Genomic DNA, 25,509 nt, shown 5'->3' with positions numbered 1-25,509 from the left:
TATGAATGACAGACACAATTATGTATGATTTCACAGGTGAAGCTTTTCTGCCCTTTAATGATGACATTAACGAGTCATTACCCTTAGTAGTACCATTGTCTACCTCAATGCCCCCACCTGGGCCTTCTGTCACCTGGACCTGCTGTCTGACCTGATATCCCTATCACCTCACTGACAGGTCAACATGACAGTTTACAGTTGTCAGGGAAGTTCACCTCCCAGTTTCTACTACTGATAAAGATGCCAATGAGAAAAGAGTGTTTTGTTCCAACACAGCTGGAGTACAGAGAATGTACTTGAAGACACAGGTTTACAGGACATGGCTTCTCAATGTGGATGCTCACACCATTAGTTACACCTATTATATTTATTTTCTTGATGTTTTTCTGAAATATCTAGCATTATGATGATTTTATCTACAAATGTTTAACTTAAGTTAAAATCTGACAACAGCCAGCCGTATTCTTTCCCCAAACATTAGGGCATTTATGCCAATAGAAGCAGGGGGACTACAGTATCAGTTCACCTACAGTCTTACTAGTTTTAATCCATGCAATTTTATGTACAAAAGTTTTGATTTTGAACAGAACCACCTCTTCAATTCTATATCTATATCTATAACCAACCTTTTCCTTTGGGAATACTGATAAAGTAGAAAGGTACTGTGATGAAAAACTGAGTGAGGGGACACTTAAAATATCTGCTGTTGTGAGCTTTTTTCAATGTCAATTTTCAGAGCACCACAACCTAGTGGTTAGTTCTTTCTTCTGCCTACTGAATTTAACTGTTAGTGATTGGCAATGTTATTTCGTTCAAATTTGAACCGCCACACTACTTACAATAGTTATGTTCTTTGCTGTTGACTATTGTGTGTATGTGTGACTGTATAAAGAAATGCAAGTATGCAAGTGTATGAGCAACACTAAAGTTGGCATGATTCAAAATGTAATGGATCTATTCATACTGTTGCAAAGATCAAGGGGATACCATGCTCCCACACTCACTAAGAGATGTCTATCCTGCACCAAGGTCCCACAAACCCTCCAACTCAAGAGACTTTGTATGTATTGTGAACTGTAAGCGGTTTCTCCATTTGCAGACTTGGACAGGAGAATTTTACTTTCCAAGGCCTACTGACGCTTCAGTATCATCTTCAAGAAATTGTAACAACAAATCCTCACTGCTGCGTGGAGTCCAGGTGGAATCTCTTACTAGCACCTTCACCGACGAATCTTCCAAGTCCCCTCTGTGTCTCTGAAGCAGCAAGACGTCAACTTCTCGTCCTCATCAGATGCCCAGTCCCTATTCATTCAGGATGCTATCCAATCTAATATTGGTGTGTTTGTGTGACGACTGGTCCAAGAGAGCATGTATGTGAGTTGTAGCATCAAAAGAGTTGGATGAGGGAAAAACAAGGATTATGTCAGGCCTGGAAAACTGTATGACACCTGGGCAAGCAAAGTTGTGTGATGTATGCATGTGTAATGTAGTGTATTTCATCGCTTGAGTACCGCAATTGGCACAATTTACTCGCAACATTTTATGCAACTGCCAACGAAACTGATCAGCAAGATACTGGCACTCTCAGAAGGTTGTTTCAAAATGCATCCTTGTCCTTACTACCTGGCACTTCAACGACGTGGCCCTTCAGTGAAAGCCTGAGCAACTTTTCAGAAAACCACAAGCATGCTTTCAAAAACCCAGTGCAATTAATGGAACTGAGGAGTTGGCAAAGGTTTAATGTGTAGAAATTTCAGTTTGATGCCTAAAAGCAAGGCATCCCGAAAGCTATGTCTGCCTTTTAAGCTCTAAATTGTTGTCTTCAAATGTCTAAATAGATTAAAAGAGGCTTTTTTTTGAGTGCCTAATTTCAATGTTGTTAAAAACTGACATTAATAGTTTTCACTATTGTTACATAACTACCATTAGCACCAACAATCATTTACTTGGCAAGAGCTTCAGTCATTATTGTGTTTACAGGACAGGGCATAATGTCTGAGGGCAGGGTAGACTGGATATTACAGGAACTTTTTATCAGATGGTCACAATTCAAAATGACCAGAGCTAGCTCAAAGGCATGCTAATTTTAGTGCAAGGAAAGACGTGAAGATAATATAAGCAAAACAAGAAGCATGTAGTCCAGTCTTGGGGACAGCTCTTAGCAAGTAAAGGAGTGAAGTCAGGTACTGAACTCGCTACATTACCAGCAGAAAATTAAGTAAACAGCTGTGACAGCCAACATTGGATATGCAGCAACAGCAAAACCTACAATGCAAATACTTCTTTTAAGACTTTTGGAGACTATAACTGTATAAATACTATTTAAAGAAAGATATAAAGGTGTGTTTCAATAATTATTATATGTAATAATTAAAACTGGTCACGTGTGATCATCTTTCTGCAGGTTTTTTAAGTGTAAATGTAAAAGCATACATGTCATGTGGACACAGCAGGAAACCGACTCGAAACTTCGAATCTCAAATCCTTCAGAGATAATCTTCGTCAGACGCGTAAAGGTCAGTAACTTAGTTGACGGTACAGGATAGGTTTCTAGAGAGAGACTCTTGCTAGAGGTGTCATTGTGTTGATCCATCCACTTGACAACTAAACTTCCGTTCTAATTGGGTTTATAATTCCGCCAGTGATTGTCACGTACGTTTATGAGTGAAACCCTTTTGAGTTGGCAATATACCTCATACAAACTGAAACTTGAAACAGTGATTGAACAGATGAAAACCAAGGGCAATTAAGCATCCGGCCTACTCAGCCATACCCCCCCCCTCACAGTCTGGGTGCTTCTGATTTATCAGTTTCCTGTTGTGAGAGTGATTTATATCCGTGTACTATGTCAGTTACTGGATTCAAAATGTTATGGACATATGAACTAAACAAAGGAACTATAAAAGTGAACATACTTACCCACTGCTGACCCCTGCTACTTATCAGTCATCCCAGCAACAGTATATGTGTGAGTGTTTGGATGCTTGTGTACAATTGGTACATATTTGAAAGATTCAAAAGAGGAGGAAAACCTTTGACACTGCGAGACAATTTGTGCATGGTGTTTGAACTGCTGTATGATTTGAATGTGTTTGAGTAGTGAATGGTACATACACGCTGTATAAAACTTAGATGATGGTATGGAAGTGGTCTGTACTTCTGTGAGACTGGGGTTGCAGGTTATGGGAGCTGCACCGTCCTCATTCCCTCCATCATCTTCCTTCATGTCTTCCTCTTCACTTTCTTCAGCTTTTCCTGCTAACCTCTTAGACATCCTGACTGACCTCTGACCCTGGGATGAAAATATTTAAATTGTTCAATAACACAGATGTAATACATGTTTTCAATTTCACAATTTCTTTAACATTATGTCTGACAAACTATAGAAATGTTAAATCAGAAAATTCCATTATTCAATGAAAGACTATCTTGGCATCTATTACTTAACTTGACACAAGAATCAAATATCCTTCAAACATTTGTGTCAATATCGTTGTTGTAAAGTAATTCCTTACCTTTTCAGAGGGTCTGGCAGCAACGGCTTTTCTTTGTGACCGTATTCTAGACTTGGGTGCCTTAGCAACGGAGAGCGTCTTCATAGTGACCGCAGCGTGCTGAAGGATGCAGTCAGTGCCACAGTAAACAGAGTCCGGTAGAGCTTCTTTGGAGCATTGAGGCCCAATGCACAGAGGCAGAGAGCTCTCCATTTCAGATTCGGGTTCAGGTTCAGTCCCTAGCTTCATTGCAGCTGCTTCCTCCTCCTCGGCCTCCTGAAAACCGATTCTCATCTTAGACACAGAGACCAGACTTCCTTCATGCAAATTAGCCATTGAATAATTATACAAATAATATACAGTGTTGATTTTTCTTTTTACATAGTGATTGTCAAAGGGAAGTGAAAAATATTCAACTTATATTCCAATTGCAGTTGATCACAGGTTAAAAAGCTTCTTCCCCCCCCCCCACTATCTTTAATTTTTGGTGGCTATGAGCTATGATCCATCTGAGGATCACTGGCAATCCAAATGAAATTTTAACCTTGAGAGTTTGCTGCTCCTCACGCCCCTCCCCTTCTTCAGCGCAAGGACTTAGTGTCACACATTCAGGAAAACTAAGGTCAAGCCCTGGCTGAGGCTCAGACTGATGTTGCCTCTTGGTAGTGCAGGGAGGGCAAATATACTCTTGCCCTTTTTTCTCCATCTTACAGCCCTGTGTCTCACTGATACCAACACAATCGCCATGGAACCACTCCTGGCAACTGTCACAGCAGATCATGAACCTACAGGGAGCAGTGAACAAACAGAAGTAGTCAGAAAGTGAAACTGACAGATGGTTGCAAACCCCTGAAAGTACAGCTCAGCCCAACTGATCTTGTTTTACCAGAAATTAGCATATACCTTTTATCATTTTTTTGTCTGCAGATGCAATACAGAGCATTGGCGTCAAAAACTTCAGTGTCCGATACGCTTGAAATCTCCCCCACATTCACGCGCTCTTTCTTCTCCTCCTCCTCCTCCTCTGGTGCATCATCATACTGGCCAGGGGTTACATCAGTAATCTGGTCTATATCTGTATCTATGATAATGCAGTCTGAGCCTGAGCGCTGTGCAGGACTGAGAGTGACATCAGAGTGCAAAGATGAAATTTCTATTTCAGCAGGATCATTTTCCTCTTCTTGCAACTGCTGCTGTCCAGCTGCATTAAGAAGCACCACCTCATCATCGGCCACATTATCTGCAATCAGTGACTGAGGTTCCACAGCCCGTCCCCTTCCCCTGCCCCTTCCTCTCCCTCTGCCCCTTCCTTTTCCCCTACCTCTACCCCTTCCTCTGGCCTTTCCTCTCCCACCTTTACCCCCTCTAGCTCTTGTGTCTCCCTGCTTGATTCTTGATGCCAGCTGTTCTTTAATCTGCATCAGAGTCATTTCATCACTGTCCTCTTCTTGACTAGAGATCAACACCACATCATCCATTTCTCTTCCAGCCATATTGCCAGAAGACACCTCCTGTGTAATCTCCATGTCATCAGCATTTTCCATATTATCAGGCACCTCGGTTTCATATGTAGCCTGTGGAGGAACGGCCTCAGGGGCACCAGGACTTTGCAAAATGTCAGGGGCTGCCAGTGCATCTGGCATGTCCATTGACAAGCCCTCATTCCCACCAAGCAGTGAGAAGGCAGTGTGGAAAGCAGACCCAAAATCTTGCCATAAACTGGGGTCGAGGCTCCTTTCTGTAGAAGGTTCGGAGGCAGGCTTGCCTTCCTCTGATGCAGGTGAGGATGGAGAAGACCACTCCAGTTCCTCTATAACACTCCTAGCCGTGCATGTAGTTTTCTTGGTGGCACGCGTCTCTGTAGGTGTCTGGTTGGCTCGCCGACCTCTAGTTCTTCTTACAGGTGGAGGGCTGTGTGTGAGGTCTCCAACTTCTTCCATGAATTCCCTTCTAGCAATGGTTGTCCGTCTGAATCCCCAGGATTTTTTAACCTGTGACAGGGTTGGCCTGATATTCGACTCTCCCCCTTCTATCTGGCTGTGCTTTTGCTCTGTAGAAACACAGGACAATAATTAGATAGATTATAGAGAGTATGATGAGAACCAACATGTCTTCCATAGCTAGAGTGTCCACTAATGACAATTTTGAATGTAAAGCCATTTTACCTGAATTATCTTCATCTGTGAGACTGTTATTTTCCATCTGGTCCATACTGACATCCACTGGCAAAAGGCTGCCAAAACACAAAGGATGTAATTAGTTGCTATACAAATGTAAAGGAATGTCAACTATTGGTACAATGAATGAGGAAAAAGGTACCCTTAGAAATAATAAGCAACCTGCCACCAAAGCCTTGCTTTCATTACAAGTTTCATTCTACTTGTGTTTAAATCTGGGTAAAATAGCAAAAATACAACAATGCATCCATATCAGATTATCTGTCACAATTAATCCACTAAGAAAATTTGCCTTGACAGTTTAATTCAATAGTACTGGCTGCTGTGGATAATTGTACTTATAGTTATAGAATCCATTATGAAAATGTCATTAATTAAAATAACTGAAACATTCCTACCTCTAATACATATAAAAGTGCAGTGATTCCAATAGTGCCATCAACATAAAACCAATTATCAAGCAGTAGCCTTTGAATAAATCAGAAGTTTAAAAAGGCAATGTTTAAATTTTGTTCACACTGCTTCAGAGAAGTTTTGATTCAACTACAGTAGAACATTTTATCTTGACAGGTGTTTCTAATTATTCACCAGTAACAGTTGCAACGAGCTGCATGAAGATGGAATTTATTGCAGGATTATGATATTTAGACACCTGCTGGGAATGGGCCCAGCAACCCCTGTGATCATGGCAGTTAAACAGTTTAAAATGAAATGATTTTTTGTTATATGTGCCTCATACAGCAGTTATTGAGTGTATTCACTTCTCTAAATGTTGACCTTAACCATTTAAACTCTTAGGAAACTGAACAACATATTTACTGTTGTACTGTTGTAAAAGCCTGCTTTCCGTGGAGAGTAGTGGAAACCTAAAATAGTTACGACAATGTAGGCCATTGAAACTACATAGCAGCCAGCAGGCACCTTGCTCCTATGCATTGCCAAAATCAAAATTTTGCAACAGCTGTGCTGTGATTTTGATTACATCTGCTAGACAGAAATCTGGTAAATACTCTATAGAAAGTAAGAAAGGTTTACCCTGAAAGTCTACATGAAAATGAATGAATGAAGGTGTAACGGATACCCTTTATAAGGTGAAATTTGTGGTGCTTTTGAACTGTGGTGCATTGAAGAAGAAGTTTCTGTTGCTTCACCCAAAATCTTTCTTAAGTATAGGTATAGTATAGTAGTATAGTATAGTGTAGTGTAGTACAGTAGAGGTGGAAAATAAGGGAATCGCAACACAATGCACCGGAAACACAAAATTACAGCTTTCAAAAGCAACCACAGTTGCAATAACAACTACATTTTGTAACCTCCATTAATGAATTATTATAGGATTGTGGTTAGTCCACATGAGTTGAAGTACCTAATTAAATGGCAATGGAATGTATGATAAGGATATTACAGTTTAGTTAAACTATGGTTACGATTATTATCAACATTATCACTGTTAATTTTATTTGTTTATTTATTTCGGCAGAATAACTACTGAAATACATTCCACAATAGCCGATTTTCAATATAGATGTCATTTTTAATCAGCGCAGTTGTAGCACTGCCATGATCGGTGTGCACACAGAGATGTACTCCTAAGGCAAACTGTTTATTTATAGTCCGACTTCATAATACAAATGTGAAGCAGGTGGGCTGAGCACAATGTGCCTGCACCCTGGGCTTAGCTGACACTCGTTATATAAAGTCGAACGAAACAACAGACCTCCCCAGCTCCAGTAGCAGAAGGCGGTCGACTGTTAAGCACAGTAATAACACGTCCTTGGGAGCAGTCGTGGTATTTGTGTGGAGGGAGATGCGGGGACTTACCCGTTTCGGACCGACATTGTTCTTAGCAGCTAGGTTAGCATACAGCTAGCTACTAAACTACCTGGCTACAAATGCATTACGCCAGGAAACGAATGGTATCTAAAGATACCGACACAACAACTGTGTTCTCCCTAATTGTAGACCGACAGAAACGGAGAAACGGAAACCATACCTTTAATATAAACGCCAATTTTCCAGCTGCGGTTGTTCTTGCTCGGCTAGCTGCCTAGCACAACCTTCCATTTTCTGAGCTGTGCTCTTTCATAATCTCGCGAGAAGTCACGTGCGTCACCGGCGATGGTTGGAGCTTCACCTTTCCCTTACTTGAAGAGAACAATTAGGCACAACACCCCCAGGAACAAATAACCTGGGGGTGTTTATTTATATTACATACTGTTTTATTAATGGATGTCCCATATTAGCCTTGTTAAAATGTTCTCCTCGTTGGTGCTCCTTTTTGCTGTCCTCTTTGTGCCCACTTCTCACAGGATAAAGCTGTCGTCTCATTATAGTAAATCTCGACTGTGCTGCTATTTTTTGCATGGTACTTATTTTCAATTGTTCTATATTTTATTTTCCGAAATGAAATTTCCATGGCATCCACACACCCTTTTCTCATTAATCAAGTTTCATTGCTTTTAATCTCCCCGACTTGTTTTTCACAAAAAACGTGATGCATATTCATATTTTTCATTCTGGGCGAAGTTTGCATATTCGTATATCCCGTGTGATGTAAATGACTGATTTGTCATTAATGTACATATGAATCTGAAGAGAGAATTGTCTTTTTGATTTTTAATTCATCTGTCCATATTTCCTTTTAAAACGCGTGCATGCTGAGAGCAAATGTGAACCAGAGTCCAAGTCCTTGTTTATGTGCACAAACCTGGCCATTAAAGATAATTCTGATTCTGAATCTAATATTATTTTTCCATCACTCTATTCAACACATAAGCAATTGATTTGAAAACAACAAACAAAAAACTCGTAGGTGGTAAATTATAGTCAATGCAAATCCCTAATTTCCTTTAATATGATTCTAAGAGCCATCAGTATGTATAGCAGCAAATCACTGCCAATCTTTTTATCTACATGATTTTATTTGTTTTTATTATTTATTGGTGAGCAAATCAGCCATAATGGAGTAACTGTTAACAGAACACATCCTTTCATCATCACTGAATCCATAGAGGTTTTTACAGAGATGCTAAGCTTTTACATAGTATGTTAAGCTTATATTTTAGCCAAAGTTTAGCTGATTGACTCATTATCTGCTTATCGCTTTATTCACATTCAGCAAAGAGAACAATGAAAATATCTATTCGCATGCCTTCCTACCTTTTGGACCTTGGACAAGAAACTCTTTTGAAAGTTTTGCTTTCTTAATAATGAAGCCAAGCAATGGATGACAGCGGAACGTGAGCTTGGGTAGAGTCTGGTTTGTTACACGTTTTTTTTTTTTTTAATCGTCCTTTCCCTCTTTTCAGTCGGGATGACGTTTAGGGCTTTCCTTTTTTCCTACCGCTTGTTACATTTCTGCGTGTGTATTTGAGTGGCGGCGCGGTAACCAGGGAAACGGAGTTGTTTCCGCCGTGCTCCTGCTGTAAACAATGACTACTACGAGTCGCACTACTACTACTTCTTCTTCTTCTTCTTCTTCTTCCTTTTCTTCTTCTTCTTCTACTGCTGCTTCTCCTTCTTTTTCTTCCTTCTTCTTCTTCCTATTCTTCTTCTGATAATTGACTTCTTTGTGTGTTAAGCGCCCCTGTGAGGAACCACAAAGAGCCGACGCTGGGAGGAGAAAAATCCGTTTATTTTGATTGATTAAAATGTTTATTTTTATTAATACTGAATCTCGTATCGCACATGCACAACACAAATCTGCAGATGACGAGTCACACTGCAAAAACCAATAGCTGAATTGAATATGTTATTGCCAAAATCCTTTGCCTGTGTTTGGATTTGTATCATGATTTTCCATAGATATTAAATTGATATTTCTTTCTAATATAAAACTCAAACAGAGGTTACAATTCAGAACTTGATTATCAGGAAGCATTAAAAGAAAGTAAATTTCACATCTTTAACAGCTCTGTTCTTTCAGTTTATGGATTTGAGCAATGCAACTCAATTTAATGACAGAGCCACAGCAATGTTTGTGTTATCTTTCAATCACCACATTTCAGGATAATTTACTTGAACATCAGAGCCCTCCTGGGACTTGGGTTTGGTTCCAGGGCCTGTGAACTGTCCAAAGACATCATGTTTGGCTTAAATGGTGACTCTGAAGTGTCCATAGGTCTGAGTGTGAGTGTGCATGGTTGTTGGTCTCTGTCTGTCTCTGTATGTTGGCCCTGTGATGGACTAGTGACCTGTCCAGGGTGTATGCACCCTCACCCAGTGTGACCGGTTCCAGCACCCCCTGCAGCAGAAGGTAAGTGAATGAATGAATCAGAGCCCACCCGACTCAAATGATATGTTATTTTTACAACCAAAGGCTAAACAAGCTGACATATTGTACTTCATTATTGGGGAAAGATTATTTGAAGCAGCCAATAATAAAATAGATTTTGGATTGAAATCAGGACATTGTTTTGGCTGAGCTTTCATGGTACTTGAAAAAATACTAAGTAAAACAGGAAAAAAACACACAGACAGGATGACACGTGAAAATACTGTAGTTTAACAGACAATACATTGAGCCCCTTTCAGTTAATAAGTGATTGTTCCACACTTTGTGACTGTAATTTTCAGCATTTTACTGTACAGGACTGCTGTATATATGAGTGGGAATACCAGGCTTGCAGTGAAAGAACACTGCATGCTTGTTCTTAGAACAAGCAGATGTCTTCGAAAATAAACATCTTGTCTATCAGGTTCCTGTTTCTATTTTCTAACACCTGGCCAATGATCATTAACGTCACAGGGAGACAAAAGATTGAGACCAAGATCAGACTATTCAAGACTAATCCCTCTTGTATTCTGTTTAAATTCTTTCACTGGCACGACTCCCTTTGTGCATAGCACTACAATATTAAATGGCAAATCCAGCACTATCTACTTCACTATTCTGACACATAATCTGCAGCCTTTCCCTGGCAGACATATAAACAGTACTGGGACACTACAGTATCTATGAATGCACCGTATATCCCACCTGCACTCAAGACTAAATGCATATCAGAATGAGAGGCCCTGAAATGCCACAATGCATGTTTGGCATGTCTGCACCAACCCCCTGATGAGTGATAGGGTCAGAGGGCTTGTTGTGATGCTGTCGGTTGGACAATAAGGGGAACTAAAACGTCGTAAGACGATGTAAGCCCTTTTCCCCTCGGAGCAATAACCGGTCCAACGAGTTTCAACAAGTTTCAGATTGCATGCATCGGGCAAAAATATTTTATCATTATTATTAGTATTATTTCCCTAAAACAGATGACAAAATCTACGTGTCCTCTGAAGCAAAGCTCTCCTATTAATGCGCAATAGGGTAAAGATCTGCCCTGACAAGATTCACGCAAGGACACATAGACGTGTCTGAAACAAAGAGGTTTATTCCCACAGCCTCAAGAACGCCCTTATCCCCGCCCCCTAAGCGCAAGTTGAATAGCCATTGGTCAGATTGTCGGTCTGCTCCGCTGTGATTGGCTGACAGCGTCGTCGTTGCGGGTCTGTTGTTCGCTCTCGCCTCGCTGGGAGCAGGAGTGTCTGTGACAGTGCGCTGCTTTGATTCATGCTGCTGTGCAGCGTCATTTTTGGACTGGCACAACAACTAATGAACAGACAACAGAGCGCATGAAGGTACGTTTCTAATATTTTACTTCCGATCTCTATTTTGTTTCGGATTTTTCATTCGAAACCTAAATGTAAAAAGTCCATAGACAGGTCTCTTGCTCATGTGATATTTGCTCGTAGGCAGCTATATGAGGCTTTTACTATTTCTGCTTAACTGAAACTTTACCGCCACAAGCCGGATCGGACTGTAGTTAAAATTATGATGCCGAAAATAATATCTAGATAAATAGCAGTTAAGAGCAAAACTCGTGAAAACCAAATGTCCCTATATTTGGGTGATTTTAAGGCTAATGGGTGTGAGCACTTGGTCATATTGATGCAGTATTGATTTCGCCATTATCACCCCAGACAATCTATACACATAAAAGCTAATTTTATGTCCCTGTGATGTTTGCAACACTTGAAAATTTGACCTTAATGAGGCCAGCTGAGAGAATAGTGACAGCCCCCTTGCATCAGACAAAGGCCCAGGACAGCAGGTGGATCCTCTGCTGTTCCTGAGCAGCCACTGGGTTCATTTAATGCTTTGAACACTGAGCGGTCTGAGCGGACACATAAACTCATGGCTCTTCCTGGTTTCACAGCCAGAATGAATAAAGTTTAACCCAGAATTTCTTTTGTTACCTAAGGTCAGAATCAGACATAGTTTTATTTCCAGGTATGTGTAAACATACAAGGAATTTGACTCCAGTGTTTCCATTTTGAACAAGGGAAAAAAAAAAAAATATCTATATATATATATCTATATATATATCCTATTCATTTGAATGAGAAGGTGTGTCCAAACTTTTGGCCTGTACTGTATATATATATATATATATATATATATATATATATATATATATATATATTACACATTATGTAAGTATTGTATTTGTGGAAGATGAATGACTTCATAGGAAATAATGGGGAGGAATAAACAGGGTGACTGGGCAACAGGGACCACTCACCACAGGCTGGCTTAACCAAGGTGGTCTGTAACATCTTATAACAAGGCCATTAGCTTATCTACCAAAAGCTAAATTGTAACAAAGCCATTTTAAACCATCCGGCTACAAAATGAGATTTAGGGATTTGCTGTTGACTGATGTTTCCCAGGGTGTGGGCATCCCTGGAATGTTAGAACGATTTTCCATGGGAGCTGATTTACACATATCAGGTGGCATATAGTGAATTTGACCTACACTGACAATTAACAGCTTAAATGCACAGTAGTATCTACACAAAATATCAAAATGTGTGTGTGTGTATGTGTTTGGGGTTAGCGTTAGACAGGCCTGGAACTCACCCTGGCCTTACATACAGTATGAGCTTAGTAGCCAGCAAATGACTTCTAATTCACACTTACTTACTTTGCCGTGAATGTGTGGCAAGCCACAGAATGCACAGTGGAATGTTTTGGAGACACTTAAAATGTTCTGGGACGCTGGAGCGAGAAAGTAAACAGCAACCTTGAGATTCAGCCTTCTCCCAGTAGCGCAGAGGAGAGGTGAGGTTTGTTTAAAATGAAGAGGATCCATTTTTAATAGAGGTGGATGATAAATTAAAAGTAAAATTTGAGTAAAGTAACAAGTGCAGATGATCAGATCGCATGATGTGACCGAGTGGTCTGATGAATGGCGATAAGAATCGTAAGCAATAGATTTTATACAGTCTGGCTCTCAACTCACTCAGGTCAGCACTCCTCATCATCAAAGGACTACATGAAGGAATATCTTTTGAAGGAAATCCATCATGGACTTTGAGAATCTGTGCCAAGGAGCTGTGAAGCTTTTCTGATGATGCCAGCTTTCTATCACTTAGTGTTGGATTTTTGCTTTCACATGAAAGCAAGTACACATTTTGCAGACTATGAACTGTTACAACATTCTGCACTGAGCTTTGTCTCCTGGTGTCATTTTGTTTAGTCATGATGTGAGGAGTAGAAGAAGATCCTCTGTTATCTGACTTCACAACTTGCACATAATTTGTTGAACACATGATTAACCCTCTGAGGAGGCGTTGAGGATAACCCGACAGTGACCTCACCCCTACGTTAAAAAAATGAAGTGATCTGCGTTTTGTCATTTTCCTCATTTTAAGGATGATAATATCAGCTGTGTGAAGCATGTTATGTCTGGTTGCTATGACTAGATTGGACCTAGCTGATGAGTCACAGGATAGAGAGGACAGAGAGGCCAGCTCATCAATCGGTTTTAAGGTGACACTAAACCTTAGGATTGTTGGCACTGAAGTAGAGCAGACAACTGTAACATTCAGATATGCTAATGACTTCCTGTTTATAACCCTGAGCACAAACCAGCGAGGTCATATATGGGGCCCCTATGTTTCATCCTATATCAGGGTGATAATCGTTAGTCCCAGGAGTAACTTCTATCCCTGTGAGTCAATTTGCAGGGTTTGCAACATCCAGAAGCATCCATATTTCTTTGATTGCATTTAATCTTTCTTTCTTCCTTTTATATAATAAAGTCAGATTTGAAAATCAAGGCAAACATATCAAACATATTACTGTGCCAGTAAGAATATATCTTTATCTTGTTTTTTCCCATTCTCTTTGTTTGTCTCTCTTCAGAAGGAGAAAATGAATGTGGAGGCTCTGAGCAGAGCAGAGCTGCTGACTCTCCTCAGTATCTTGGAGGGAGAGCTGGAGGCCCAGGATGTTGTCATACACACACTGAGGGTGAGTTGCACACTACAGCTCACAGACACAAATGTTCATTAGCCATCCAAAATGAAATAAAATACACCTTTGTCTGTTCTTCCCTGAAGATATACTTTGTCAGTAAAATGAACCCATTTTAGCATGACACCCCCAAAAAGAATGTCAGCTACCAGAGAGGGGATGTGTAAACAGGAAAGTGAGGAAATAGAGCTAATAAAGACAATGGCACAAGATCCCTTCAGCTCCCCCAGCCAAGCACCAACATTATTGGAGGGTAGATTAGTCTTTTGTCGCAGTTGACTATCTGCATAGTTCCTTTATGTTTCAAATTGAAGCACTGTGCAGCTCAGATTTATCGGCATTGTTTTCAAAACCAGCTCACACACATTGCCTGAGTGGGTGACTGTATGAGGTCACATTTATTTTAATCTGGAAAACTTCTGTTGCTTCTAAACAGGAACAAGTTAACGTCTGAGTGTTTTGGGTAAGCTGCCCACTTGGACAAACTGAATGCATACACTGAACATCCCCTATGGCATTACTCAGCAAAAGCCTTGTCACATTCCAGATATCTGACAGTTTTTCATTTTTTAATCCTCCATTTTGTGACGTTCATATTGAAAGAGAGTGTACTTTCTGCCGCTACAATGCTTTGCAGTGTTTAGCTTTGATTGTGCCTTTCCATGACAACAGCAGCTGCTCTGTGCTCAGATGAAGCTACTTCGGCCCTGAATGCCTGGCTAGCTGTCAGAAAGACTAGCTGAAGTTGTGATGAAGTTAAGTCACAACCATGAATAACTTGTTGTAATATATATCGTATTTCTAAGGAAGTTTATCTGGAAAGGCAGCAATGCTGTAATTATGAAATAATTCCAGTGTCACGGCCTGAGGGGGAGCCGCTCACCACCACACCAGCTTAAGTACATCTCAAATGGAAGTTTCCCACATCTGATGCAAACAAACACACACACACAGATTTGTTCCCTTAGGACAAATGTATGCTTTCCTCTTTCTCTCCCTATACTCCTCATTTCCTCCCCCTCCTTTCCTCCTCCACTCTTCCTCTGTCACAGCCACATTATAGGGGGTCTTTCATGTTTGACCATGACTTATGTCCCATCTGCCCCCTCACTCACAAACACAAACTCTGGTGGTCTCTGGTGGACCACTTAAAGGCTGTAATGTTTATTGAGGAGAGGATGTACTAAGTTGTAGATTCAAATCACTGACTTCCCTTGCATCCAATCAACACCGTTTTAACTGACTTGGCCATGTTGGGGCAGATTGTGTGTGGATATGAGGCTGCAGTGGAGAGCGTCAGGGGCTGGCAGCATGCTACAGTAATGTGTCCAATGTTGAAATTTGTGTATGTGTATTCATTTGGCACCCAGGAAGTCTGTTTTTACAGCATGTATTGCTCAGATTTGACTCCCTTTCATCTTTCCACTGCCATTTTTCTCTAGGATTTTGTATATGTGCCGCTGTCCTTTCCTTTCCCACCACAGGGTTCTTTCAGCTGCTCTCTTCCATGTTGTCAGCTAACGTTGTGCAAGCTCAGTGTGTGCTGGTTGTGCTTACGTGTGTGTGTAAGGTTGGAAAACACAAAGAGGCTCTCCTTCCTGCTCATTTCTTCCTTTTTAAATATTTTGTCCTTTCAGCAGCAAGTACTTGGGATGCCTACATACTGCCCATGGCAACTGTATTTAAATGCTTTTCAATGCTTCCTTCCCTGGAAACCTTTGAAAATTTGGAATTGTTTAAGTGTTAACTTACTTAAAGCGTGGCATGTCTTGATCTATCACCTATTGGACTTGTCGCTACAGATCTTTGATTATTTTTTTCTAGTTCTCATCATTTCTCGTCTCCATTTTGCTGGAAAGAACACTCTTGAAAACATGACAGCAGGAGCAGTCACACATAGAACAAGATATTCCAAAGGGAGTGGGTTGATTATTGTCTATATCTATCCAGGAACTAATACTACTATAGTCTGTTCTCTGTTAAGAATCAATGGTAAAAATCTAGCAATGAACAAATTGTTCGTAGCTCAAAAGAATGTCATCGGCAGACAGAAAAATAGACACAGATGAGAACGTTGACTACATTCTCCTTAAATGGAATCAGTGTACTTAGTCTGGAATAGTAAATAAAGAAAAATACACAAGGAAGCTGACTTTTATTACACTGGGCCACTTTTTCTTTTAATGGCCTCCAGTGCCCATGGCTATGGATAAAAAAAAAAACCAAAAAACAGTTATTGTTTGCCAGGACATCAGCTTTATGGAGTTAAAATGTTACAGTCATGCTCAGAAAACGTGCTTTTGTTTTTTGTATGATGTCATATCCCGTAATCCTAAAATGCTTTGTCTATTTTTGCAGGCTGACATGTCTTCCTCCTTCAAAAAACAATAGGGCCTGGGTAGAGTGTACTGTTCAGATAAGATTGTTTATTCTGTTACTCTGTAAGAATCAGTGTTTAATTTGGACATGTCAGGATTGAAAGTTAAAATATGATCGTAAATGTAGAAGCTAATAATACGTTGCTCTTAAATAATGTAAAATTGTAATACAGACTGATGTGGGATGTCACTGAGGTCTAAGAGAGTAAAGCTGTTAGACCGAAAACCTCTTGGATGACACGAAAGTCCACAAGTACAAGTTACTGGCCAAAAGTAGATGCACAGAAACACACTCCCACACACATAGATAATATAACATTTCCTAAGGTTTCTTGTTTTATTGCAGCCTCTCTTATCCCGCCCTAGGGACCAAAGGTTCATATCTTTAATGTAATGAACCTCACCCATCACTGTTATTTGTACTCCACCAGAAAGTATTTGCCAGCTACAAACAGAACTGTGATAAAGGAGGTCAGACCGATCTGAGACAACAGCAAATCTGCGATAAGGAAAATCACAGCTTTTGAAATGAAGTTTGTGTTTTGGTCAACATCAGTGAATTGTCCTCCCAGTTAAATTTTTTATTTACTTCAAGAAACAGAGTACTTATTTGTCCCACTTAATGATCTGTTAGACTTCTCCAAAATCATTGGTTGACCAAAGGGTGCTTCTGTGTTTCGCCAACCACTGATGATAGTGTTTGAGGCAGCTAAAGATCACTTGGAAGTTGTCTCATTGCGTGGTCCATAAAGTAATGTGAGGTTTTGTTTGGCGTCTTCTCAGTTATCTGAGTGCCATCTGTGGTTAATGTGTGGGTGGGAGGTATGGAGGATATGGCTTAAACCTTAAGCACACACCTCAGCGTTGACTTCAAAAAGGCTCTCATCTATCTCCCTCTCCGTCCTTCTCTTATTTTCTCTCTTTTGGAGAACAAAGCATGTCGACAACTACCCACACTAGCACACAGTGTCTGCTATGTTCAGACCACCGCATGTGCATTGTACAATTAGTACTTATGATATAAAATGGGTCCCTGCAAGACGAAACACACAAATTAAGCCTTTCAGCATCTTTCCGCATCTTTTATTATATGGATTTATTGGCAGCCGATAATCCTGCTGTATCCCAACTGTTCATCAGTCAGAGCTGATTAGCAGTTTTGTTGATCAGAAAAACTGAACATCCATAACCAATAATAGACGTTATTCTCAGGATTTGCCCAAGACTCCAGGAAATCAAAAAGAAAAATTAAGACTCAACTTACATATGTCATATCATCAAAAAAATTTTCCTCTGATGGCAAATTGCCAAAAATAAAAATGTGAAAGCAGCTTTGAGTTGGTATGTTTGCAATAAAGGTTTTCCATAGTCTGTAGGTTCCATCAGGACATTGTTGCACACTCTAACCTGGCAAAGTGTTGCTTTGCGAATAATTATGTGGAGCATAGTTGCTAGTTAGCGCATCATTAATCCCCAACATGAACTGTCATGCAAAACTCTATTTCTTCTGTTCAGCTCAACAACAAAGGAACCTCTTTTGTTCGGCTGTGTGTCATGTGTTATTAGTCAATGTGTTAACTTTTGCACAAAAAAACTCACATCAGACATGACTGATTCTTGTGAGGACTTGACTGACAGGTATTGCATCACAATCAGATATCATCATAGGCTCAGTGTTCCCATGTCTCATTTGGCATGAGTTTCTTAGGGAGACTATTCAATATTTTTTAGGACCCATTTAACACTGATGAGTGGCCCATTGCACATAGCCTTTTACACTATTCATAGCAGAGTACTTTTCTCAGGATGGAGTAATAATCAACTGCAGAATTCGTACTGTTTCATCTATTAAAACACTCAAGTCAGCAGCAATTTGAAAAATACACAAGACAAACTGCACTTTTATTTGTTCTATCCTGTTATGCATGGTTTTAAATGACAAAAGAGAAGTAAAGGGGAACCCTATACACCAGTTTACTGTGGTATTCAAAAGTACGATGTTGGAGCATCTCAATGGGAAGACGTTTACACTGGTCTCCTCAAGCGTAAGCTCCATGAAAGAGGCTTATCATATCAGGCAGGTCTGTTCCTGCTTTCGTTTTGTCTCTGTGAATTGAACTATTCTCCCAAAGAGTGGACTAATTCACCAGGAATGCATACTTTCCCATAAGCCCCACTACAAAGCTTCTGGATTTGAGATGTTTCCCCGGAGACAGTAGCTTATGCAAAGAACCTTATGCAGTGTAGCAGACGCACAATAAAGCAAAGAGCTGCATGCTCATTGGTTGTCACACATATGGATGGATACATGTATTCCGCGCATATCCTCACATCACACCACACATTTGCTGATACCAGATGAACCTGATATCATCCAGAGCAGTGGCTTTCTCAATGCTGGATGCTATATTCATTGTGTGATAGTCACTATAGAGGAAACACGACTCCTTGGGTCTGTTCAGCTAACACAAGGGCAGGATTGTGCCCTGAGACTGTAGGTAATTAACTGACAGAGAATTTCTCCAGGTGAAAAGCATCAGGTTGTCTTTCACACCTTATTACAACTGTGAGAATGGATTAACAGATCCAGGCTGTTAAAGAAGGCAATGAGCATACAAGTTGTAGCACACTGCTTTTTATATGCATATGTACTGCTGCATGAAATTGTAGACAGCTTCTAGCCTGTAACTTGGGTCTGTAAAGTGGTACAAATCTAAAAACAAATTATTGATTATGAAACAGAGAACAAAAATCTAATTAACTTCTTTCCAGAACTAAATTGGAGTGACATTCATCATCAGTAGTTGGGCAGAAATGAGAGCTTTGCAGCAGAGAGGGTTGGGTTCATGCTTTCTCACAGAGGAAAGTATATTTTGTCATTATGATCACATGTATCCTAAGAAAATCATGTGAACCTGGACTCTACAAAAATACACACACACAGTCCTGTCTTAACATGACTATTAATAGTCTGTCTAGTATAACAGTTAATACACAGAAATACTTTATTAATCCCCAGGGGAAATTCTGTGAATTGGCTCAGGAAGCTGCAGTTTTGTCTCCAGCTAGATGAAAGTTTTACCCCAAAGCCCAACGTAAAAACACATATGTAGAGCAATGAGTACATACACACGCACGCATTTTGGAGACACAAACTACACACGTACACTTGGACGCACTGTCACACATTGAAGCCTACTGGGCCAGACATGGAGACAATGCGTGAAGCAAAAAGCATTGAAACAGTGTCTTTGTGTGAGTCCTGTAATCTCCTCACTGAGGGTCACATTCTTTGTGCAGCCATAGAAAAAGCCACCCTACTGATGCCCTCAGGGTGGGTGCGTGTGTTTTTGTCTGAGAGAATGTGAGAAAAAGAGTGTGACGCAGAGGCACAAGAGGAAAGAGGCATTTTCTCAGAAATTATGATGAACCAGCAGAGGAATGCAGTGCCATGCATGCTTGGGCAGGGGGATGACAGGATGGAAGGGGGACTGCGGTGCTTTGATGAGGACTTCATGGGGAGAAGGAGACGGGTGTCCCAGAGGCACGTGGAGAGGGCCCCTTGGGCATGTGTTTGCATCAATAGTACCGCCAGTTGACCCTTCATGCCCCCAAACCCAGCCTACCAACTGCGTTTAGTTAATGACACCTCCTGATGACATGTCAGGCTGACCCAGAGAGATGTCAGCAGGACCGTATCACATTCCTCCTTTTCTTCTAATTCTAATTTCTGATCTGAAACCAGCTGACTTTAGTTTAGGTTGTGCCATTGTTCTACATCCCAGGATCAAATTTTTTACCTTTTAAACAAGTATGCTTTTATTCAATAATTTTATATTAGATTTGGTATAATTGAAGCTCTTCATTAGAAACAGCTCAGTACGTGTGTGTATTTGATGTCATGGCCTGGTCCCTGCATCCCTGGGGAGGAGTTAACATCTGTCCCTGGCGGGGGATGAGCAGACATGTCTCAACTCTTCTTTGTGTTTGGGTTGAAGGGAAACGCCATCTGCTTGCGCTCACGCTGACCATAACATCACCCCACACAGATTTCCTGCAGACTTCTGAGTTTGTTAGAAAATGACATGGATTTATAAATGGATTTCTACATCAAGTCACTCAAGTGCATTTGTAATGCGTAGTGTTTTTCTTGGCACAGAAATTTTGGGCCTGTCATTTTCACACATCGTATTCTGTGCTGCAGTGCAGAAAGGAGAGCTCATCCATCAAAGCCATGTACTGACACACAAACACATTCAAGTACATGGATGATTATTCATGTTATTTTTCTTTCTGTTTCATGCGCATGTTTATATAGTTGATAAAATAAAATTTCCCTTCTTAGAGAGAAGGATTTCCAAGCTGAGACTCATCAGAGTTAATCTAGCTGCCTAAACCTTAAAGATATGTGTGTTCATGTATGTATTTTTAAGGCTCAACACAGAGACACTTTCATCCAGGAGCGCTACGGCCAGTATGACCTTAGCGATCCATTCTTGGCACTGCAGCGAGACAACGAAGCTGTTGAGCGCCAAAACACCATCACCCAGCATCCCACTAAGCTGCAGAGTCGAGCGGTGAGCCCAAATCCTCTGGCTGTGCTTAAACTGGTCATGGCTCACTGCAAGAGGATGCAGGACAGGATGATGGGCCAGTTGGCTGCTGCTGAGACCAGACACAGGAAGGTAAGAGGCAAAGTGCATATACAGTCATGAACCTGATGGATTTTTCCAGCTCTCCTGACAGACTTGCAGATGTGCGTGTGGTGTGGACTTGTGTGTGTGTGTGTGTGGAGACCTGGCTCATTTCAGTCTTTTACAAGCGCCTTGTTGTGTGTGTGAATGTTTGCAGTGTGTATCTATTTATCTCCACGTTGGAGCCATTTGGCGAGTGAGACAGTCAGACAGCAGCCACGCCCTGACCCAGAGGGCTGTAATGGAGTGCGAGTACAGAAGATTTATGGCAGTGATGATCACATAACATGCACATTGTCTAGTAGATCAACTTTAGATTGCTGTAAAGGAGGAGGATGTTCTGCTGTCCATGCTGATTAGTCAGGGAATGGCTTTCACAGCATCAAAAACAATAAGAAGCAGAAAAAAAATCTTTAGACAAATAAATTAAAGAAATTTAATTTGCCAGTTTGAAAAAGGTGTCAAACTCATGCACCTATTTGTGCAACAAGAAACCGGTCTGCATGTTATTTGATATAATTGTGTCATTTCGCTGTATGCCTGACAGATGATAGCTGATCTGGAGGAAGAGAAACAACGGCACATTCAGGACTCTGCACATAGTGATGATTTCGCCGTCATGCTGCAGACGGAAAGAGACAAACTGCTGCAACAGGTGTGGCCGACGTTTAAAAGATGTAGTTTAGGTGAACTGTTCTACTGTGTGTCAGTTTCTGTTTTTCTTCAGAGGAAGTCTCAGCGAAATTGGTGGTCACTTGCTGATATATGGGAACATCTGTTGGGAGAGATTTCTCTGTTTCCTCTTCCCTCCCTCAGCGCCTCCTCTTTCTCTCTGCACAGCGCCCAGCTTTGATTTAAACCCAGAGACCGAGCAGGGAAGCGTCAGTCCAGCTCCAATGTCATGAAACAGTAGGGTGGAGCGGGCTTGGCCTGTTAAAGTACAGTCACACACAGAGGCACCGGTATGCTAAAGCACAGGGCTGTTCCATAGGAAACAGCGGAGGAAGAGGCCATTGTTTAGTTGTCCAGCAGCCATGGGGCTTTTATGGCCTCAGGAAATATGAGATAATGGATGTCCATGTCTGAAGGCTAGGTCTGCTCCTGCAAACACGCTGAAAGCACACAACCAGCACCATACAGGCTGTCCAAAGGCCTTATGTAAGAAAGATTTCCTGACTGTCTCCCAGTATTCCGCAGGCCTTCCTGCTTTTGTTGCTTTTTCTACACTAATCATACACATGAGATTGTGTTTCATCACCTTCTCTATCCCCTCTACTCATCAAAGCCTTTAAGCTTTCTGGTTACCTTCCTGTGACCTCATAGCAAGTTGAACTTTCCGTAAACATGCTTCGCAAGCATATAATTCTTAGATAAGGTGAAACATGAAGAACTTATCCGTTTCCTCTAACTCTATAGGGACAATAGTCGAGCCCATCCCCTGTCTTAGTTATGCGTTAATCAATTGGATTGTGTTTAAGTGTAGTTGATTGGATTAGAACAGGGCTGAAGATGTGAGAGAAACTGGGATTGCTAATTTAAGTTTGCTAATTCTAAATTTATTGCGAAATATATACTCAAATGTTTTATTAAAAAAAAAAAAGAACCAAATATTCAGTTGTTCCTCATCTTAGATTGGGTTTAATGTAATGAGCAATGTGGGCAATGCTCATTTGCCTCCTTGTGGCCAAATTTGGAAGCGCTCCCTTATCTTGACTCATATTTGTCTCTCTCTCTAGCTGGAAGTGGAGCATGCAACTGTTCGGAGGTTGGAAAAAGAACAGGCACAGTTGGTGAGTAAAGTGGAGGAATCACTATCCCAGCAGCAGCAGCTCTCCTCCTCTCTAAGTGTGGAACTACAGAAAGCCAGCAGCCAAGCCCAAGAAGAAGCCCAGAAAGTCTGTCAACTTCGCAACCGGCTCCAAGAAGAGACCAGCGCCCTGGAAAAGATCCAGGAGGTCCTTGAGAATGAGAGGAGCAGGTCAGCCCAGCTGGAGGCCAGGTCTGAGAAGCAGCTGGCTGAGTTTGACACTGAACGAGAGCAGCTGAAAGCCAGAATCAGCAAAGAGGAGGAGAGGAGTCGAGTGCTGGAGAGACAGGTGGAGGAGATGAGGAGGAGGTTGGCTGACAATGAAGGATGTAAAGAGGAGGTAAAGGAGGTAAAGGAGGCGAAAGAGTCACTTTCCAAGAGGGTGCTGGTGTCTACCTCTGTTCAGACTGAACTGGATGGAAAGGTAACTGCGACTCCTAAATCCAACTCGTTGTCAAAGGTCAATGGCCATCACACTCATAAAGAGACAGAGCCAACACAGGAAGGAAGAGGAGCAGAAAATGGAGGGCTGGTAGAGAATGGGGGAGGAGTGCCTTTGCATTCACCTCTTCACCCTCATCCCAATCCTCCCTCTCCCTCTAGCACAGCCTCCTCCTCTCTCTCTTCGTCCCCCATTTCCTCCCCTGTGCTTTCTAAGCGTCTTGGTAGCCCAGGTTTCCATCAGTCCTCCTACCAGGCCGGAGTCAACCAGCGATTTCAAGCCGCCAGGCACAAGTTCCAGAGCCAAGCAGAGCTGGAGCAGCAGCAGCACGGTGGACCTCTTTCCCCCAGAGACCTCTCCCCCACCACCTCCTCCATCCCTCCCCCACCAGAGCACAGTACAGCGAAGCAGCTGGCCCGGAACACCGTCACTCAGGTGCTGTCCCGGTTCACCAGCCAGCAAGCCGGAGTCAAGCTGGCACCGATCAGCAGCTCTCCATTCGGCACAGACTACCGCAGTCTAGCAGCATCTCCCCCGGGGGGGAGGTCACCTTCTTCAGGGCCCTTATCTCCAGGCATCCGCTCCCCCATCACTCCTCGCTCGGACCGGACACACCCTCCTCCTCCAATCCCTCCCAAGAAGCCAGGCATGAGTCCGACTCCAGGCTCTCCAATTCACTGTGCTCGAACCAGCCTCTTCCCGGAGCTGACCGGGAACTGTGGGCACAGCAGCACCGAGCAGGAGGAAGCAAAGGAACCAGACCTTGTTTTATCGTCTAGCAGCTAATAAGCAGATCATACAAACTGTTCTACAATTTACAGTCTACTGTTACTTGAGTGTTATAGACATTTCAAAGCAGGATCAGCTCAAACAAGCCAGCAGTTTGTCCAGCTACTTTCTTTGCCAAAATTTGAGAATTCATTAATTTGTTCATCAGCTACCACTTATCTGTTTCTGGGTCGCGGGGAGCGCTGGAGCCAATCCCTGTTCACATCGGGTGAGGGCAGGCTACACCCTGGATAGGTTGCAGTCTATCACAGAGACCAACAACCACTCACACTCAGATGTATAGACAATTTAGAGTCAGCAGTGAACCCACGCAGGCACAATGAGAACATGCAGACTCCACCCAGAAAGGCCCCAGGCTGGGAAACGAACCTTCAACATTCTCATTGTGGGGCAACAGCGCTGATCACTACAGTATGCCACTGTGCTGCCCCAATTTGAGAATAAATTGGGAAATAATATGATTTAATATATTATGGATTCTTTCACTGAATTTAATATTTCATAAATTAATTTTCTTGTCTTTATTTCTACATATTAAATATTGCAGAGTTAGAAAAATTTTATTAATATCCACATGAACTCTTTAAGTATGTTGACAAATCATGTAACCACTGTCACTGAGGTTTTCATAGAGCAACACTTGTTTCCTTTCACCTACAACTTCCAGTCCTCGATAGAATGAGAGGCTTTGGTCAGATACCGAACTTTAGGGTGCAATCTGTGGATGTAGAACGTAGCAAGTGTGTAGCTATCACCTTTTTCGCAAGCAAATAGAAAAGTAGAAAGTAGTTTTAAATGTTTTACCAATGAATTCTTGTGCAGATGAGAAGGAAATAATACTCTAAAAAGTCTGAATGAACATCACATACATGCTATCTTTTGCTATTATACTCTACATGAATACACTGAATCTTATCTTAAAAAGGGAGAGTACACTTTGCACTACATTACTGTAAGATATTCTACGTCTACAATTTTAAATGTTTTCTTCAGGGAAAGTTCTTTTCTGCTTCACTTAATCCAAGGACTGTGTGCCATGATCATTTGAGAACTCTTCAGTATATTCCAATGAATGAAAATAATGGGCACTAAAGGTTGGAATCTTGCTACTGTAACAGCTTCTGTGGTAAATAGAAAATAACTTACATAGTATTGTGTGTTTTCTTAACATGAGATGTTTCATTTAGGTTTGCAGCGGTTTTGTGTTTTGTTTTCTATCTTTAAAAGCTAAGAATCACTTTAGCCTATCAATTAATCTGCCAATTTATATACTCTGTGAGTGGCAACGTCCCTCAACTTTCTTTAGTGCATATGCATATCGTGAGCAATTGCAACACCTAGTACTGTTTTCAATAAATGACTTGCCTTACAAAGAGTCTCAAAGTCTCTCTATCAGAACGGAGGCTGGATGTGACAGCATGAAGGT

General features: G+C 41.4%; 2 protein-coding genes across 2 annotated transcripts in view; one reads left to right on the top strand and one right to left on the bottom strand.

Moving 5' to 3' along the window:
• Positions 1 to 7,755, bottom strand: part of LOC115045670 (death-inducer obliterator 1) — a 28,410-nt gene extending 20,655 nt beyond the window's left edge. Inside the window, exons 1-6 of the mRNA XM_029505456.1 lie at positions 7,665 to 7,755; positions 5,660 to 5,727; positions 4,398 to 5,544; positions 4,039 to 4,279; positions 3,516 to 3,770; positions 3,115 to 3,292 (exon numbers count right to left, since the gene is read on the bottom strand). Of these exons, the coding sequence (XP_029361316.1) occupies positions 3,115 to 3,292; positions 3,516 to 3,770; positions 4,039 to 4,279; positions 4,398 to 5,544; positions 5,660 to 5,705 (1,867 nt within the window). The 5' untranslated portion in view covers positions 5,706 to 5,727; positions 7,665 to 7,755. The remainder of the gene's footprint in view (positions 1 to 3,114; positions 3,293 to 3,515; positions 3,771 to 4,038; positions 4,280 to 4,397; positions 5,545 to 5,659; positions 5,728 to 7,664) is intronic.
• A 3,438-nt stretch (positions 7,756 to 11,193) lies between these two features.
• LOC115045905 (CTTNBP2 N-terminal-like protein) lies at positions 11,194 to 25,456 on the top strand. The gene is made up of 5 exons (XM_029505871.1): positions 11,194 to 11,293; positions 13,863 to 13,970; positions 20,785 to 21,036; positions 21,593 to 21,700; positions 22,782 to 25,456. The coding sequence occupies exons 1-5, from the start codon at positions 11,288 to 11,290 to the stop codon at positions 24,078 to 24,080; spliced, it is 1,773 nt and encodes a 590-aa protein (XP_029361731.1). The 5' UTR covers positions 11,194 to 11,287; the 3' UTR covers positions 24,081 to 25,456.
• The last annotated feature ends 53 nt before the right edge of the window (positions 25,457 to 25,509 follow it).

Source organism: Echeneis naucrates, chromosome 7, assembly GCF_900963305.1.
Source record: "Echeneis naucrates chromosome 7, fEcheNa1.1, whole genome shotgun sequence".
Classification (NCBI taxonomy): Eukaryota; Metazoa; Chordata; class Actinopteri; order Carangiformes; family Echeneidae; genus Echeneis; species Echeneis naucrates.
Note: the sequence above shows the minus strand (reverse complement) of the source record. Positions and strands in the feature narration are given on the sequence as shown.